Source organism: Natrix helvetica (assembly GCF_964273705.1).
Source record: "Natrix helvetica genome assembly, chromosome: 2".
Lineage (NCBI taxonomy): Eukaryota > Metazoa > Chordata > Lepidosauria > Squamata > Natricidae > Natrix > Natrix helvetica.
The window spans coordinates 276,828,768-276,847,961 of record NC_138552.1 but is presented as its reverse complement, the minus strand read 5'-3'; the positions used below and the strand labels follow the sequence as shown (position 1 = coordinate 276,847,961).

Sequence of the window (19,194 nt, the reverse complement as noted above, 5' to 3'; positions counted from 1 at the left end):
AATCCCCTTCTCTGCCAACATCAGGTAAAAGTGTGGGTTCCAAGGTTTTGATTGTACAGCTGTTTCTTATTTAGTCATTGCTAAATAAGGTCAGTTGGGCTCCTCTGTGGGGATAAAATATTGGCTCTGCCAACATGTGTGACCTAATCTGGAAGTTGAGTCATGGCAATTGGACTTCTTTCCTTTTTGTTTTGAAATATTTCGCAGCTTAACCAAGTAGCTTCTTCAGTCTGAACCTGCTTCAGTTTTGCTCAGACTGAAGAAGCTACTGTGTTTTTTGGACTAAAAGACGCACCAGTGTATAAGACGCAACAAGATTTCAAAGAGATGAGGAAAAAAAAGTTTTTGCCTTCCCTCAGCCCCCAGCAGCACTCTGCAGGCTTCAGCAAGGCTTCGGTAAGGCAAAAACGCCTCCATTTTTGTGAAAAACAGCCCGTTTTTTGCAAAAATGGGATGCAGGGGCAGGGCTTCTAGAGGCAAAAAATGGCTGTATTCAGTGTATAAGACACACCAATATTTCCACGCTCTTTTTTTGTGTGTGGGGGGGGAAGGTGCGTCTTATACTCTGAAAAATATGGTTGTTGGATAAGCAGCAAAACATTTCAAACCAAAAAGAAAAGAACTCCAGTTGCCATGACTCAGCTTCCAGACAACTCTGGAATGGATGATGGAGAATCTTCATCAACATGCATGAACTGATCTTAATTTAACCTCAAGACTGAAAGGCAGGAGGAGGAGGAGCTTTCAGAAGATTAACAAAGCAAATAAGGAACACATAATGGATTTCAAGAACTAGAAATGTCATGTAACCTGAAACTGTGCCAACAAGGTGCCTTGAAAAGAGGATCCAGTACTGTCCATTCAACGTGTTCTGCTAAAAGAAAAAAGTGCCAGTGAATCCATTGTTCTGCCTCTCTGGGATGTGAATAAGTAAAGGAAGGTACAGAAACAATGTGTAAGCAAATGCCATCGGGCTACTGCCTTCAGATGATGCTATGTGTTGGGATCGAGGACTTGTGACCCACCAGTTATTGCTACATCCCCAGCAGATTTAGACATCACAAAACAAGGACTACAGTATTTGCATTCGGATTCACCATTCTTTCCAAAGCATGGTTAGTCGGTTGGCTTTCATTTGCGACCCGCGATTAACAAGTGAGGGGATTTGAAAGTGGAAACTTGTAAAGAGCCAGATTTGGGCTTGTGCAAGGCATTCAAAAAAGGATATTTTACAAAGAATATTTGTAGGGGCAAAGTTCCCATCTTGAAGCATTAAAGCAGCTATCTCCTTTTGTGAGACTTATTCACTTGCTTCCAAGGCTGTTCCCAGTCAATTTTGTGGGTGAAAATAACCCTTTCTCTAAAAAATACCATCTAAGTGGCTGTACATCCACACATAAAGACGGCCTTGTAAACAACTATACAAGCCTCACGAAAGACATAGACGCTTTAACACTTTGAACTAACATCCACGGGACAACACCTCTTTCTTATGCTTTGCACTGCTCTCCCTGTTCTACTCTAGAATTCTTAACAGTTTTGTTAAATTTATCTCTTCAACAATCCAGTCCTTTTGAAAACTGCTCTCTCTCTCTTAGTGTTTCTCTCTCTCTCTTCCTCTTAAAGCAGTAAGCACTGACCATGTAAATTTCATTGGCAGGTCCTGATGTGTGCCCTCCCCTTCCTCACTCTCTTTATTGGCAACTTCTTCACCACATTGCGAGTTGTTCATCAGAAATTCCAGAATAAGACCAAGAAGGAATGAGCCTTCAAGTGCCTGTCCCCCTTCCTGGCTATCACTGTTGGTGGGAGCACTACTACTCTGCTGACCGAAGGATCCACAGTACGCTGGGCGTTCTCCTCCTCCTCCTCCTCTCTCCCTCCCTGTGATTCTCTTACATACAGATGTCAATGAAGCCATGTCCAAATAGTGCTTCTGCCACCAACATGAGGCCTTGAGGCCTTCCTGCTGCCAAAAGGAACTCTGGATTTAAATCAGGTGTTGAGATTCAAGGATTAGGGTAAAGTACTGTATGAGGAACTCAAGTGACTTGTGGATACAGCTCCCAGCTGACACCTGCACGGTTTTGGTACCCTTCCTCCAAAGCAGGGGGCTGATAATCCCCAGAGCCTGTCTGCCCAAACTGAGTGGCAGGAAAAGGAATGAAGCAGATTCAACCTAGGCCACCTAATGTTTAATGCTGAGGACATTAACTATTATTGGAAGCAGATTATATGGACAAAGAGTGCCCTCACTATTTCTGCTGGGTTGATTCTTTCCTCCCCATCTTCAGAAATGTTCCCCTATCCTACATTTCTTCATTACTACGTATGAGTGAGCGGAGGGGAGAGTTTCTCGTCTGCACCTTCAACACAGAGCCTGCTTTCTCTTCTTGGTGTATATTTTATGACAAATCTGAGATGATAACCAGTGGCTGGTAAGATTATTTTCAGCCCCCCTCATCGCAGTTCTCCTGGAGTTGCCTTCTGAGCTCTTGAGGGGCCAAAGACCCAGCGCTGCTTCTACCCCTGTGCTCTTTTGGGGGAAGATGGATTCACAAGCAACTAGGATGCGTCTGGCCAGAGAAGCTGAAAATAACCTTTATTTAACAATAGTTGGCCGAGCAAGAAGCAGCCGTGGTGGCATTTGGCCTCCTCCGATCTCAGTCCATATTATCACTTGTGTGTCTTAAGTGTTATAATGGTTGTAAAACTGGAAAAAGCTGGCCTACATCCAAACATGTATTGTTGTCTTTAAATATGTATTCTTATCTTATTAAGGGGTGGGCGGGAGGCTGGAAAATAAAGAACGTGGAGTAACTTGGGTCCCTGACACTTGTAGGCAAGGGAGTTAGTATTATGTTAAGGATGCAAAACTCTGGAATCTCAAGAACGTAACCGTTGATTCTTAACTTTAATGCATAGATACTTCATACAGCTCGGGGGGGGGGGGAACCATACACCATCATGTACCTCAGACTACAGTCCCACTTTTTAGGAATGATACTGAATCACGCTAAAATCTTAGTTTAGGCATTCTGCTGCTGAAATGAGCAATCAGATCCTACAAGTAGGCCAATTGTGGACCTCAGCATTACGAGGGATCACACCCTTTTCCAAGGGAACTTTATAGATTCACTGGAATCCATTACATTCAAAACACATCTGAAAATGGTGTGAATCCAAAGCCTGCATGGCCTGATTGTTTGCTACAGTGGTACCTAGGAGTTATGAGCTCTCTCGAGATTCTGGAGAAATGGAAGAGCTGTATATCACCAACCTATCGATGCAAATATTGTTCAAAGAAGCAGAATTTCTTTCAGCAGTTTTGTCTGGATGTTTTTAAGCAATGTTTTGATTTTCTCCTCTCCCTTAAAAACAGACGTTACAAATCCCATTATTCCCAGTTTTGCTGGTTGGTCCCTCTCTCCTCTCCAATGAATAGATACAGAGAAATGTGATACAAGACAAAGCTTAAGTGCACAGATTGTCTTTGAGGTAGTCTTACTCTTCATTAAACTTATTTGGCTGCCCATCTACCAAAAGGAACTATGGGCAGCAGACAAGCATCAAAACCACAATATAATTAAAACATTTAAAACAACATTGAGGTCCTGATTAAACTTGCATCCCTCAACCATTAGCTGCTTTCTAATGGCCAACAGAGTTGGGGCCAGCCATACTTCTGGGTTGAAGCTGTTCCATAAAGCAAGTGCCATGACAGAAGGCACAGGGAAGATTGCTACTGCAGTCTTTCTCTTGGGTTGATTTCCAGATGTGCTGGGTTGCAGCTGTCATCGCTAAACTAGGCCATTGGGCACATAGGCTGAAGATGATTGTCACTTTAGCCTACATCATGCAGAGACAGATAGTTAGGTAAAGCTTAAGTAGAAGTTGCACTGCAATGAAAGTTACAAAATGAACGGGAGGAAAAAATGGTTTTGATACTTTAAAGAATACTATATGGAAAATGAATACAGAATTCCCTTTCCAAATTCTTTAGGCATTTTAGTCACTGATCATCACATTTCCAAATAATGCTACATGATATTGGTTGTGAGGGGGGGGAAGACTACAAATGATTGGAAGAAGTCCTATTTAAAGCCCAGAAAGCCAGTTTGGTCTAATGGTTAAGGCATCAGACTAGAAAGCTGGAGACCATGATCTCCAGTCCCAGTGTAGGCATGAAAGCTGGCTGCATGACTCTAGGCACATCACTCTCAGCCCATCTTACCTCACAGGGTTATGGGGGAAATAGGAGGAAGGTATGTTGGATATGTTTGCCACCTTATTTGTAAAAATAATAAAGGGATATAAATAAACTTTTTTTTTAAAAAATGTGCTGCTCTGGGGTGCCTCAAAAGTCACTGTCGGAATTGATTCTGCTTAGCTGCTCCAGCCCATCAAGAGAACTTCTGAAAGATCTCCACCTTGTAGAATACAAGCCCCCACCTTAACGCTATTTGATTCATGAGGTAAAACATGCTTGGTTTCATGGACTCGGCCTTCCATCTTTCCGAGGTTGGTAAAATGAGGACCCAGATTGTTGGGGGGGGGGGGCAATATGCTGACTCGGCAAACTGCTTAGAGAGGGCTGTAAACGGGTCCCCAATCTTGAAGCTGTGACTACCAGGCTTTGAGCTTTTGGAACCAGTCTGAGAAGTGGGCAGTTGGGCCAAAAATTGAACTGGCCGCACAAACATGCTTGTCACTCACACAAAACTATTCCCAGTCCTTCCCCACTGGTCCATAAAGCTGGAAATTTTGGACAACTGCTGCAAAGCATTATGGAATGGTACATAAGCCTGAGTCTTATTGCTGTTACTGTGAAAGTCCGAAATCTGGTGAATGTCGACATTCACCGGTGAATGTCGACATTCACATAGTCGCTTGGTGTATGTCCTTATCCTCTCGACACCCTTACCCTAATACCCTTACCCTAATACCTCGGCTCCTCGCTTCCTTTTAAGCGTCTTCTATTTGCGGACTTCTTTTTTTAAAAAACCTGCGATCCTGCGCGGTTAGAACGAGTAGTTTCCACGACCGCGAATTGAAAAGCAAAAGTAAAGCGTTACGCTGACTCGTTATATATGTCACCGTGAAAGACCGAAATTGGTATGTTTCGACATTCACCGGTGAATGTCGACATTCACCAACATTCACCGGTGAATGTCGACATTCACCAATTTCGGTCTTTCACGGTGACATTGCTACTGCTATTTCAGTCCAGTGTGTGCTTACATTGGGTTTTATTTGGGATTTTATCTTTGCTTTTCTTCATTATCCTCATTTCTTCTTCATTTGGATGTGCTTATTTATGGTTAGGTGGTTGTTGTTGGTAATTTCTTCACTGTTGAGTCATATGGAACTAGGTAGATATAAATACCTTAAAATAGCAAGAAAGGCCAAAGAGTACTGAAGAGAAATATATTTGTGTGTTTAAATGTGACAGAGCCCAGGACTTTAGATTGAGCGTGGGACGGAGTCCTGAAACAGGAATATGAAGAACAGGATATTTGTGGAATCTTCAATGATGAGCTTTAGATGTCTTTTTTAAGAGGAAGGCAATATGGCAAAGGCAGTCTACTTGCAGATGTTCACCAGAATGGCAAAATATAATTCCAAGTGGAGGGTGTTCATTTCTCCAAATAACAGACTGTTGTGACTAAGGCTAGAAGCACTACCTTCTAACCAGCAGATGCTTACCTTCTGGAGGAATATACCCTTTAAAAAAAAAAAGTCCCAGACAAACTACTACAATAATGGAACTTTTCAGATCCTTCCTTTCTTCATTTCCCACTTTCATCTGAGTTAACTAGACAATAAGCAAATTGCAAAAATAAATATACTACCGAGGAAAAAGGTACACATTGTCTCATGCGTGGCTCTAGAGACCTAAATTATAATTGAAGGCTACATAAATAAGCTTGGTTTCTATGAAGCAAAGCTTCCTCACCTTCTGTTTTTAACAGCATGATTTCACCTGCAAAACCTCTAGCCTCCCTTCCCCGGAAAAGACCACAAAGAGGCAGAACAAAAGAATCAGAGGTTATTTTATTTCAAGAACAAGTTGCCTTAAAATTATGTACAATCAGTAGACAGGCTGCATGGCCAGTTTCCAAACACATGTTATTAGGCACCAGAATGAAGCTTCAACAGGGTGAGTCAAGCGACGGGAGGCAAATTTGTGTCCAGAAGAGGAGCACGGGACTGAAGGCATCAGAAATGGGATCAGCCTCAGTCTAGGTAGGATCTCGTTCAGTTAGGAACAAAGCAAGGGAGAAATAAAGGGTGGTTTGGACAGAGCTCAGATTCATGTAAAATGAGTTTCCCCCAAGAGGGAAAGAACAAAGGAAGTGAAATATCACAAGGCGGTTCCTCTGGTCCATGCTGAGGCATAGCATCTAGTTCCACCATCACCCTCCAAGCATGCCTTCTACACAGGAAGATGAGAGCTTCATTTTTACTGGTTTCTTCGTGTAAACCCACTGCTGCTATCCCTTGCCTTCCAAATGATTCCTTCTGCCTCCTCTTCAGACATTTTCCTGGCGCCCATCCCACGTGAATCCCAACAACCAGCTGCTGACCAAAATGAAAACCGTTGCCACTGTATTCTTCAGTGCAGCCCAGGAAGGACCCCAGCCTGTTGATGATAAGGCTAAAAGAGACAGTGTTTGAAGGGCCAAGGTCATCTAAGCACCATTTCCACCAGAGCACACATGCCTGTGAGATGAGACAAGAAGGGCATTCCTTTTTTCAAAAAAAAAAAGTGTGTGTTGGGTAAAGAAGGGGTGGGAAACCCACCCTCAGATATGTCCTGTAGCAGCTACCAACCAACCAAAGAAAGAAAAAAAGAGAGAGAGAGACAGGCATGCTGGTGCTTCTCCACTGCTCTGAGAGTCTAGCTCAATGCGATTAGATCTTGCCATAGAAAACCAAAGCCCACTAAATTCACCCTGCCGAACAGTCTAACAGGGAATGGGTAGGAGCTAGAGAAAGTCAAGGTATGCACAGATGCACAGTTCCCTGGAGGCAGAATGATGAGTCCTTGCCCTGCTCTTCATCAGCCACCTGCAGTCACCCCCCTTTTCTGCAGTAAGTGCCCCCTAACTCCAGACATCCAAGGAGTAGCGGCCCTTGGTCATCAGTTTCTTCACATAGTCCACAGCCTGTTGCTGGTTCATCTTGCCATATTCAGCTACAATCTCGTAAAAGGCATTCTGCACATCCCGAGCCATGTTGCGTGCATCACTGGAAGGAAGAAGAAAAGAGTAAAGTCAGACAGTGAAGAACAGTGGCTAGAACTCAAGGTAGAAAAAAAAAAAACCTCAACAAGCAAACTTGGAGAAAGGGCATGTTGCTAATTTCGGAGGACTCGGGTGCAGACAGAAATTCTGCCTCTCAACATTGTGAAGGAAAACAGGATCTAGAGATGGGCATTGACAAGATGAGGACAGCGGTATTTTACAGATCTAAGGAACGAAAGCACTCTAATCGCCCAATTGCCAGCAGAGAGTCCCATTTCAGTCCTACTTATTTCCAGGCAGAGCTAGGAAATACTCCCAACTGAGCCTCTCTCCCCCCACCTCAAATGGTGCCATTTGTCCTCTGACTGGGGCATGGAAATAGAATTCCTTCGACTGATAGGATCTGCAGTCTCCATGGATAGATGCTAGGACAGCTACTGGGTTGGAACGGCATAAGAAAGCTTCTTAGATGGAGCTCTCTTGAAACAGAATCAAGGGTTCTCTTGATGAAGTTAAACATTGAAGTTTGTGGGAAGACATATTGTTATGAGACTGACTGACATTCAGTCAAGATATCCAGGGAAGTCATCCACGTCACTTCACTTGAATTATTTTGAATATTTTTATGCTTTGGGCAAATTCTTCAGCAAATTCTGCAAATTCATATTGATAATTTACATATTTTGCAAGCTACTTAACCTTTCCTGGTACCCTCAGATATCATTATTAATACCAGAATTTCCAGCTAGCATTGCATCTGCTGTTTTCTTTCTAACTGTTCTGCCCCAGGGGCAAAATTGGTAATTACTTGTTTTCGAGTCAATTTCTGACTGCTCACTGCTGCAAGATAACCTGTGAACAAAAAGAGCCTTGCCATCCTTACCCACACACGTAGATGTGACCGTTTCCTTCACTGATCAACTTCCAGACGTGCTCCTTGTTCTTTTTGAGCAAATGCTGCACATAAATCTGAAAGATACAAAATTGGGTGTCAAAGGGGTCTTAACAGCTGGTGTATATTCTCTGATTATGTCTCCACCATAAAAACTGGCATCTACTTTTTTTTAAAGGTAGATACCCTTATTTACCCGAAAATAAGACCCTGTCTTATTTTTTTCCACCAAAAAAAGCACCAGGTCTTGTTTTCGGTGGAAAATGTCCCACTCACTCACTTGCGCGTGTCACCCCTGACCTCTTTTCCGCTATCAGAGGCCTTCAGGAACTTCTTCATTGGGCAAGGCCGGCAAGGCTTCTGCCGGCAAGGCTTTCCTGAAGGCCTCTGTAGCAAGGGTGGGTTGCTGCCGGCGTTACTGCCAGTTCGAAACCCGCACACAATATGCACGTGCCAGACACACACCACGCATGCACTGTGCAATAATAATAATAATAATAATAATAATAATAATAATAATAATAATAATAATAATAATAATAAATATTTATTTCTTGGCCGCATCCTCTTACATTTACAATGTAAATTGTTCTATGCGCAGAACAATTTACAGTGAACTGCAAATGCGCAGTCATTAAAATTCAAAATGGCGGCACTCAAGCGACAGTGAGGGAACCGGTTTGGGGGCATGTCAGGCCTGGGGCGCTGCCGGTTCTGCGACCCAGGCCTGAATTCCACTACCGGTTCGGTCAAACCGGCAGCAACCCACCTCTGCTCTGTAGTAATAACAGTTCAACAATTGATCCGGAGCTCTGTTTTCGGCTACAGAAGCCTTCCGGAAAGCTTTCTGGTAGAAGGGCCGGGATGTGCGAGGCCTGGCTTCAACTGTCCAAAGGTAAGTAGTAGGACAACTCCACCACCACTTTCCCCACCCTAGCTTAATTTTTACTTGTGCACCCTGGAGTGGGCGGAGGTCTTAATTAGGACTTATTTCCAGGGTAGGGCTTATATTGGGAGCATATGTAAAAATCAAGCTAGGACTTAAGTATAATCTTTATTGTCATTGTACTTAAATAAAACGAAATTGGTTTATTTATTTTCTGACTTATTTTCTGAGTAGGTTGTATTTTCAGGGAAACACGGTATGAGGACTACAAAAGTGTTTTTGAAAAAAATAAAAAATGCCTGGTCCAAAAATCAGGTGAACCAGACAGATAGCAGGGAAGGGGTTAAAAAATGCCTTTACCAACATTTTCTAGAATTATGAAAAACTCAGGCATTATTTGCTTTTTTTTTCTCAACAGAAGTTTTCCCAGCACAAAACATACAAACAGTCTATTTTTTAAGCAGACCCAACCCAACAGGACAAGTGAATGAAAATGCCCATGGATTATGGAACGTTTTAGAGTGGAGCAGGCTTACCTTTTCTGGCTGGTCTCTTGAGAAAGCGACATTGAGTTGAGTAAGGGCTCCTTCTTTCACAAAGTTGGCAAGTTCATCCTTATAGATGTAGTCCTCCTTCTCGTGCCGGCAGCCAAAATACAGCACAGTCTCCCCAACCTCCTTGCCTAAAACACAAGGACACATTCCTCAGTCCAGAGCTGCTGAGTGACCTTGTGCATCCTTGCAACAAATAGCAGCCTGAATGTGTTGCTTCAGATCTGATCTCTAGTTCAGAATAATAGAATAACAGAGCTGGAAGGGACCTTGGAGGTCTTCTAGTGCAACCCCCTGCTCAGGCAGAAAACCCTACACCATTTCAGACAAATGGTTGTCCAACCTCCTCTTAAAGACTTCCAGTGTTGGAGCATTCACAACATCTGGAGGCAAGTTGCTCCACTGATTAATTGTTCTGTCAGGAAATTTCTCCTTAGTTCTAAGTTGCTTTTCTCCTTGATTAGTTTCCATCCATTGCATCTTCTTGCCCTCAGGTGCTTTGGAGAATAGCTTGACTCCCTCTTCTTTGTGGCAGCCCCTGACATATTGGAACATGCTATCACCGTGATGGTGAACCTATGGCACGCGTACCACAGGTGGCACATGGAACCATTTCTGAGAGCACACGAGGTATTGCACACCAGCTGATTTTCAGCTTTGATTTTCGGCCATTTTTCACCTTCCGGAGGCTTCCCTGAAGCCTCCAGAGGGTGAAAAACCGCCCAAAGCACCAACCGGAAGTTCGGGAATGGACTTCTGGTTTACATGTTGGGCTGTTTTTCGCCCTCCGGAGGACGAAAAACTGCCCAACGTGTGAAAAGGAAGTTCGGGAACTTCATTCACAATAGCGCACACGTGCGTGCTTTTGGCACCCAAGGTAAAAAAGGTTCACGATCACTATGCTATCATGTCACCCCTGGTCCTTCTTTTCATTAAACTAGTCATACCCAATTCCAGCACTGTTCTTTATGTGTTTTAAGCCTCCGGTCCCCTAATCATCTTTGTTGCACTTAAGACATATACTGCTCCATTGTGCTTTAGAGCACTCGCTGAGCCTTTTACAATGCCAGCATATTGCCCCCAACAATCTGGGTCCTCATTTTACCAACCTTGGAAGGATGAAGCCCTATCAAGATCAAGCTCTATATTGTGGACAGAGTTTGCCTGCAATACTGCATTCTAACCACTGCACCAGAGTCCTCACATGACTCTGGGGATGCTGTAATGGTCGTAGAGTGTGCAAGATTTTTTTCAGTGCTGTTGTACTTCTGAAGAGTTTCTAAACAAGTGGTTGCAAGTCGAGGACTACCTGTATTTAGATGGAGACGTTCACTTATTCAGGTTCCTGCTTAAATCAATACACTTAAATGGAAGCGTGCCAAAGCCAGGACAATGCAGAAGACTTTTACTCCAATTTGGCTATGAGTGAAAAGATTATTTGGGGTGGCATCGTCGGCACAGTTGGATTCTGTCCTTTGAAAAGTTATTTTTCTTCCTCACCAAGGGCTTTTATATGAGGTATGGATTGATTCTGAGTTAATCTATTAAAAGGAGAGTCAGCCAAACTATTCAGATCAGATGCCCTTGGTCACACAATCAAGATGTTGACAAAGGAACTACAGTTCCATCATGACCCATTGGCAACTGCAATAGATTACAACGTAATACATGTTTTTGTTTACAAAAGAGATCAACATGAAATGGTTTGCAAAAAAAGTCACTCACAGACAAATCAAATATGGATTTTGTAAGCCGCCCAAGGTCTGCTGGGGTGGATGGCCATAACCGGATGACTATGACTATGACTATGATGATTTACAGCAATTATACAAGGAGATGCCAGCGAGAATGGACTGAAGCTTCACCTAGCAAGGGATCCTAGCTCTCAACCCAATCGGTCCGCCATCAAACAACTGTTTTAGGGAAGCCTTCAAGCAAGACACAAAAGTCATTGGGCACATGCATTTAGGACCGGAGTAATGAAGTGGCCAAGATGTTCAATTCGGTGCAAGGAGACTCTTAATTCAAGCCTCCACTCAACCAGATGGTGAGCTCACCAGCCTTGGCTCTAAACCCGTCACTCTATCAGCCCAACCTGCTTCACAGGGTGGCTTTTTGGAAGAGGAGACAAGATAACTCAGATAAGCTGCCTCGAGCTCTCAGAGAAAAGGCGGGAAAGGAATGCAACGATTAAAATAAACAGCCTACTGCTCCTGCCAGCGGATGCTCTATTTCGCCACCGCAGCAAACCATCGGGGGATTTCCCTGGCTTCCTTTCCAAGCAATTTAACCTGAGGACTCCATTGTTGCTCGGGGGGACAATCTGAGCTCAGCACTCACCTTGTTGTTTGAGCCAACCCCGCTCCTGGATGAAACCGATGAAGGGAGCAATCCCTGTCCCTGGCCCAATCATGATGATAGGAGTATTCGATTTGAAGGGCAACCGGAACTGGGATTTCCGGACATACAAGGGCACTGTGGGTTTGTGCCCATTCTCATTGGGTTGCTTGCTCTTCAGCCAGTTAGTAGCCACTCCTTTGTTTACTCGGTCCGTTTTGGTGGTGTACTCCACAACAACAGAACAGATATGGATGGAATTTGGGTTTACCTGGAGAGGAGGTGGAACGCAAGAAAGAGCCATCAGGAGCTTTTAGAGACAACAGTGAAGTCTCCAATTGGATCTACATTGCACACTTCACTTGGGGACAGAATTAATCCCTGCCCGGGGTTCTGATTGAATCATAAACCAACCAACCAAATTAAGGGCATGGAACATGTTGAGCTACATAGACTCCCTAACCAAGGTTAAAATAAATAACAAAGTAACAGAGTTGGAAGGGGCCTTAAACCTTCTATAGTCCAACCCCACCCAATATCTATGCCAGCACAAGTGGGGATGCATTTGTGCATTCATCTGCCACTTCCGCAGCCAAGCTCAAGGCCTGGTAGTGGGCCATGGCCCGAGGGTTGGGGACCCCTGCTCTATGGCATTTCAGACAAAATGGTTGTCCAATCTCTTCTATAAAATGTTTAGACAAGAACCGTGACTTGGGTTTCTTTAGAGTGCAAAGAGACAGAGAAGCCCAGGACTGACGACTGGATTCCGACTTCAACATGGAAAGATACTGAGGTTCAGATACAAGCTTCTAGTGAAACATGACCATAAATATATGCTCAGTATTTAGGCAATGTCTCCGTGGATTCTCAGACATCAAAAAAAAAAAAAAAAGGAACTAGTTAAGGAAGATGGGCAGCCTTGTAGGTCATCCAGTCCAAACCCTTCCTTGATGCAGGAAATCCAAAATTGCAACACATCCAGGACGTTGTCCTGTCTCGCCTTGAAGGCCTCTCTCTAATACGGTGGTACAGAGTCCTCGAGTTTTCAAACTGATTGCTTGATTAGGACCCATCCAGTTGGTATCAATTCTTGGCAGCCATATAGATAGATTTTATCCATGATGATCTGGTTCCGAATTGGTTGCAATTTTTGGATTGTTCTTACTGGAGACTGAATATTAAAGAAGCCTTCTATTATTCAGCTGACATCAAACTTCCTATATGTGAAGACCCTGAAAACTATATTTTCCTTTCAATATCAGGCAACTCTTTGGGTTCTGAAAAGCATCTCCATGATTTTTTCTTCTCTCTCCACCTGCTTTCTATGCCCAGGACCATTTATTGCCTTTATTTGAACCCATTTTAGTTTGCCTCAATCTTTTTCTATTGCTGGTCTAACTAGTGTGCCATTGCTTCCTTTGGTGGAATTCACGTAGCCTAAAATGAGAAGAATCTTCTTTACGTTAGAGATTTGCTGAAAAAAGATCAGAAGGAAAGAGGGGCATCAGCATTTTCCGTGCCTTACTCCCTTCTCCTCTTGTGAAATCATTAATTTCACCCCCTGCTTTCAAAAATCATTTCTTTCTAATAACGCATTTGTTAAGAGCTGTAACCTAACTCCTAACATCTTTAAGTTTCTCATGAATGGCTGTTCAGGCTGTGACATTTGCAGCAGGAGATTCATTGTTGCTGAAGTGAGAGGAAGGAAGACTCGCACAAAATATCAACCGTCATTGCAGCTAGCGTAGGAAAAGTGAAAGGTCGTTTTCCACTAAGGCAAAAACGCAAGGACTGGGGGCCTGGGTGGGTAGAAGAACTAAAGAACACATATTGTAAGCAAAAGAAAAAGACAGCAAAAAAATACATTAGATTTCTCAACCAGGAGAGCTCCTGGCATGCCTCGCCAGTGTGCTCACCTTGGATGTAGAAGCGATGGAGTAATAGCGAGCTTGAAGACGGGGAAGCAGTTCACAAAGGTGGTCAATAGGAGGCCGCAGAGAAGGTGTGTCCTGCAGGATAGCCAGGATATTCCTCCGGGACTCAACAACCCAGCTGAGATACAAAGTCTAGATTAAGCAAACATTTATGTTAGGGGAGAAAAGCAAACCAATGTGGATTTATTTTCAAAAGAGGTCCGTTCTAGACAAATCAAACCCTGGGTTTAATTTCTTTCCTTACCTGATCTACTCAAGAGGGGCTTTGGGCTGTAACTTCCCTGGTTTGCATGGCATAATGGTCACCTCCAGTGTATTGGGAGGGTGGGAAATAATGGAAGAGTGCTCTAAGTTAACTGAGGAAGAAAGACTGCAAGGCTGCCTTAGCAAAGAGAACTGGCTATTTCCTATTCTACCAAATCTGATATGTAAGCATCACCATGGGGAGATTCCCAGTCCTGTTTTTTTTTAACTTTTGAGTTGCCATTCAGGATGGGTTTTCCATGGGCTAAAACAGCAATCCTGACAACCCAGACACTGCCCATCCTTCTTCCATTTCTCCCTTACCAGAAGAACAGACTGGGAAAAGCTGTGTGAGATATGGACCATGCATGTCTATCGTCCTGTTTTAGCATTTCACTGCTGAAAATAGATTCTGTATTATTTTGCTCGTCTGATTCAAAGAAAATTGGGAATCTCCTACCAATTCCAACAAATTCTCCTTCCAAGGATCAATGGTACCGTATTTCCTTGAAACCAACTGGAAAATAAGCTCTAGCTTGATTTTTCAGGATGCTCGTAATATAAGCCCTACCCCCAAAATAAGCCCCAGTTAAGATTGTCAGCCAGACACGTTTAGTACCATATTTCCCTGAAAATGAGACCTAACTGGAAAATAAGACCTAATGCATCTTTTGGAGCAAAAGTAAATATAAGACCTGGTCTCATTTTCAGGGAAATTCAGTAGGATTTTCAGACCTGGGCTGCCAAAAAAAAATACAGAGGACCACCAGGTGGCAGCGTACTGCGTTTTTGCCTTTATCTTTGCCACCACCTACTGGTGACCTGGATTGCTGCAGTACAAATTTGGTGGCACTGACCACAAATATAACATTAAGGAAAGCAGCAAATGTAGATCAGTACCCACCTTGCCTTCAGCAGAGGAGGAAGCCATCTTGCGCAGTTGCTCCTGCTCACTGGCATTTGTGGCATATTGTGCCAACTCATAGAGAACATTTGTACGTGGTGGATTAGTGATATCCAAATAGTAGGTCAGGGCTGTGCGGTATGAAGTTGGACAAGGGAATGGGTGCTTCTTGTTGGATTCCTCTGCAAAGACGAGGAGAGAGGAAGAGTTCAGAAATTCAAATACAATGATACTCAACTGCTTTGAAACTCATTAAATTTGGTACTCAACAATTCTGATGTGATCATTTTGTCCCAGTATACAGTGTTTGTTTGGTACGCAATGCACAACTAGAACTTGTTCATGTTACTGCCTTGTGACTCATTAAATTATTCCTTATGGGAAAAATGTGTTTGGTACTCCTCATTTTTGGTACTAATCGCACCATCTGGAATCAATTCATGATGAGTACCAAGGTACCACTAAATAAGCCTCCAAATCCTTCTTAAAGAGCCCAACAATCCTAAAATTCATAAAGTTTGTAATTGTTCTGACCTAAGCTTCCCAAGAGCATGCAGCAAACTCCTTGTCCTGACCAAAACCCCTTTTATTAATTTACTGTGAATTCTGCTCATATGCATCCAGCAAAGTCTTTCAAGGGAGGATTTACAGTCACAGACCTTATCTGGCTTGGACAGCTGACAGGCTGATATCTGCAAAACTTAGCAAGGAGTCTTGGAGAGTCATGGACCAATTAAGTGAACCAATTGTCTCCTGCAAACTCCACTCCCCTTTCACTCCTCTTTTATTTCCTCTGGGAGGGGCCATTCATTGTCCACCTGTGGCCTTACTCCCAAGTCGACCCCTGTTCTTTAGCTGTCCCCTTTGTCTGGCAACTCTGTGCATGCACACACTGGGAACAGGCTCTAGCTGTTGGTCTGCCTCACTGATGTCTGACTCTGAAGGCAGCTGGTAACTGGCACAAGGCTCTGGCCCCCTCTCTGCATCCGACACAGAGCCCTCATCAGAACCTTCCCTAGACTCCAGGACTGGCCCATGTTCCTCCCCCAACCTCCTCACTGTCTGAATCTGCTGCCAGCTCTGCTGGCAGGCCACAACACAACACAAGGACCCAAAGTCATATTCTAAACTTCCCCAACCTAGCAGGCTCCAGCTGAGAACTATAGCAGTTGAAGTTGATATATCTGGATGGCATTCATACAGGGAAGGTAATCTACCCAATTCTTAACTCTGCTGTTAACTGGACAATGTTGCTGCACCAACATTGTTCTACTACTTTGGTAGTTATGGAGACCAGAACCCTGTGTCCCAGTAGACAATGCAGGCTGGACAGCTGGATAAAAACAGGACAAAATGATTTCATTAAAGTATTCAATTTCCAAAGCGTTCGTGTGAGATAAGGTCACCTTGCGAGGGGAAAGAAAGCTCTCGTGCAAAAAAGACCAGCACACTTGAAATCTGAGAAATAATTGCAAAAGAGCACACAATGCAAGAGAACAAACAGTTCACTAAGCTGAAATATGAAACAAAGAAGGAACCTTCAATTCAGTGTTTTTACCACCTCCTTCGCCATCCACACTGTAACAAAGACGCAATAGCAATAGGTCTGTTAACAGCTTAGGCGGCGGCAGCACTAAAAGCTTCCAACTGCTGAGCTCAGAATCTGTTGGAGATTCCGTTGGAAGATTCATTCAATATCCCCCAAAATGCAAGTGGAGCATGTCTGCCCCCATCAACCAATGCACATTCTCAACAGGCCTAGCAAGTTTGGCAGGTCTCCCCACTTCAAATGTTGAAGTCTTGGGTTTCTAAAGAGGCTTAAAGAAAACTGCAGAGTATCTTAATTGAGCCACCTGATTGGGCAACTGGATGTAAATGCCTCTGAAATCAGGTGTGGAAACTAGTTCTGCCAGAAGTGAATTCCAGATTCAAATAGTTGCGATGGCACAGACTGGAAATGATGCCAGCACACAATTTTTTGCTGTGGCAACTGTCAGACAAAGTGTAAAGAATGAGAACTGTCGGTGAAAAGCAAAGTAAACTCTTAGCTATGAGCATCTCTGCAGGGGGGCTCTTGATAAAATGGTAGGAACATGCTTTTCCTAATTGTAAGGCAGTGTTTCTCAATGTCGGCCATTGAAAGATGTGCGGACATTGATTACTAGCTGGGGAATTCTGGGAGTTGAGGTCCACACACCTTCAAGTGGCCGAGGTTCAGAAACACCACCTTATAGTTATTAGGAACAGCATGTCCCATCAGCCACAGATTGTACGGTAAAGAAGAATGGGAATGGTTGCTCAAGAGATCTGATAAAACAGGGAGAAACATTTGGCACCATCCGTTTTCATAACGAAAAAGCATATAACTTATACAAAGAAGGAATCTCTATATAAGGAAAAGGTAAAGGTTCCCCTCGCACGTATGTGCTAGTCGTTCCCGACTCTAGGGGGTGGTACTCATCTCCGTTTCAAAGCCAAAGAGCCAGCGCTGTCTGAAGATGTCTCTGTGGTCATGTGGCCAGCATGACTAACGCCAAAGGTAAACGGAACACTGTTACCTTCCCACCAAAGATTATTTCTATTTTTCTACTTGCATTTTTATGTGCTTTCAAACTGCTAGATTGGTAGAAGCTGAGACAAGTAACGGGAGCTCACTCCGTTACGCGGCACTAGGGATTCAAAACACCAAACTACCAACCTTTCGATCGACAAGCTCAGCATCTTAGCCACTGAGCCACCACGTCCCCATTCATCTTTATATACTCACCATCTAAATTATTTAAGGAGATCACTGTATCCAAATCAGCACCAAGTATTTCACCAAGTTGATTCACCAGTGAAGTATCATTGGCTGGATACACAGCAATATGGTCTCCAGACTCATACCTGGGAAGGAAATCAAGAGGTGGAGTTTAGTCTGACCCACATCACTGAAGGACATCTCTGGATTCACAGTCCTTGTTAAGGGTCCCCACTAAGCCTGGGAATTCCTCATCAACACTATTAATTGACATGGATTTAAGGCGGCATTCACACAATGTGTTTCAGCTGGTTGCTGAATTTATCCGTAAAAGATAGTCCTCACTTAATGACCATAATTGGAGCCAGTAACTCCTTCGCCACATGACATGGTTGCAGTCAACACCACATGACCTCAACTTGAAGTTTTACTGCCAGTTTTTCCATCAACTGCTTGTTGGCAGCTAGCTGTGAAATATCGATCACAACCGAAGGACACTGCAAAGGTCACAAACACCTGCCAGTTGCGAAGTGCCCAAATGTTGATCATTTAATTACAGAAGCACTACAACAGTCATAAATGCAAGGACTAGTGGTCAAGTTACTTTTTTCAGCGCTGATGTTAACATTGAATGGTTGCTAAACAGGGCATTAACCAAGGTCTACCTGTATTCAGAGTTTGTGCAATGCAACGAACTATTAATTAATCAATTGTGCTACTGAATACAACTTGCTAATCCACACACAGGGAAGTAATTTAGGTTATCCATAAACAAGTTTAGCATGTTGTATAAACACAACCTCTAACTTTTTTTAATTGATCTGGTTAACTGTGTTTTGTCAAAGCAGCTGTAATTAAAGCACGCCTCTTCCTTCCAGTGCCCTGCAGCTTTGCTGATTCCGGAATCTCCAAAATTCCACATTTACCTGATTTTGGACCCAGTGATGTCCAGTTCATGATGCATTAGGTGCCTCTCTCCACCTTGGTTGAGCTTCCGGTTCAAAGTAACTGGGGCCAAAAAGGGATTCTTGGCATCAAATGGTCTAAAAGAAACCCCGAGACATATATCTGGTTAATGACTTGGATGGTTTAAAGGTAAAGGTTCCCCTCGCACATATGTGCTAGTCGTTCTCAACTCTAGGGGGCGGTTCTCAACTCCGTTTCAAAGCCGAAGATCCAGCGTTGTCCGAAGACGTCTATATCAGTAGTTCTCAACCTGTGGGTCGGGACCCCTTTGGGGGTCGAATGACCCTTTCACAGGGGTCGCCTAAGACCATCGGAAAACACGTATTTTCAAAAAAATATGGAAAACATAAAATAATTTTATGGTTGGGGGTCACCACAAAATGAGGAACTGTATTAAAGGGTCACGGCATTAGGAAGGTTGAGACCCATTGGTCTATATGGTCATGTGGCCGGCATGACTAAATGCCAAAGGTGCACGGAACACTGTTACCTTC

General features: G+C 43.5%; 2 protein-coding genes across 4 annotated transcripts in view; one reads left to right on the top strand and one right to left on the bottom strand.

The window, feature by feature from the left end:
• TMEM120A (transmembrane protein 120A) overlaps window positions 1-4,332 on the top strand; it is a 28,875-nt gene extending 24,543 nt beyond the window's left edge. Inside the window, exon 12 of the mRNA XM_081943138.1 lies at window positions 1,661-4,332. Within this exon, the coding sequence (XP_081799264.1) occupies window positions 1,661-1,765 (105 nt within the window). The 3' untranslated portion in view covers window positions 1,766-4,332. The remainder of the gene's footprint in view (window positions 1-1,660) is intronic.
• A 1,703-nt stretch (window positions 4,333-6,035) lies between these two features.
• The window catches only part of POR (cytochrome p450 oxidoreductase), a 69,435-nt gene continuing 56,276 nt past the window's right edge, over window positions 6,036-19,194 (bottom strand). For all 3 annotated transcript variants that reach the window (XM_081944781.1, XM_081944779.1, XM_081944780.1), the window contains exons 9-16: window positions 18,661-18,777; window positions 17,762-17,880; window positions 14,995-15,176; window positions 13,830-13,979; window positions 11,917-12,184; window positions 9,562-9,707; window positions 8,131-8,216; window positions 6,036-7,251 (exon numbers count right to left, since the gene is read on the bottom strand). In XM_081944781.1, coding sequence (XP_081800907.1) covers window positions 7,107-7,251; window positions 8,131-8,216; window positions 9,562-9,707; window positions 11,917-12,184; window positions 13,830-13,979; window positions 14,995-15,176; window positions 17,762-17,880; window positions 18,661-18,777 — 1,213 coding nt within the window. In that variant the 3' untranslated portion in view covers window positions 6,036-7,106. The remainder of the gene's footprint in view (window positions 7,252-8,130; window positions 8,217-9,561; window positions 9,708-11,916; window positions 12,185-13,829; window positions 13,980-14,994; window positions 15,177-17,761; window positions 17,881-18,660; window positions 18,778-19,194) is intronic.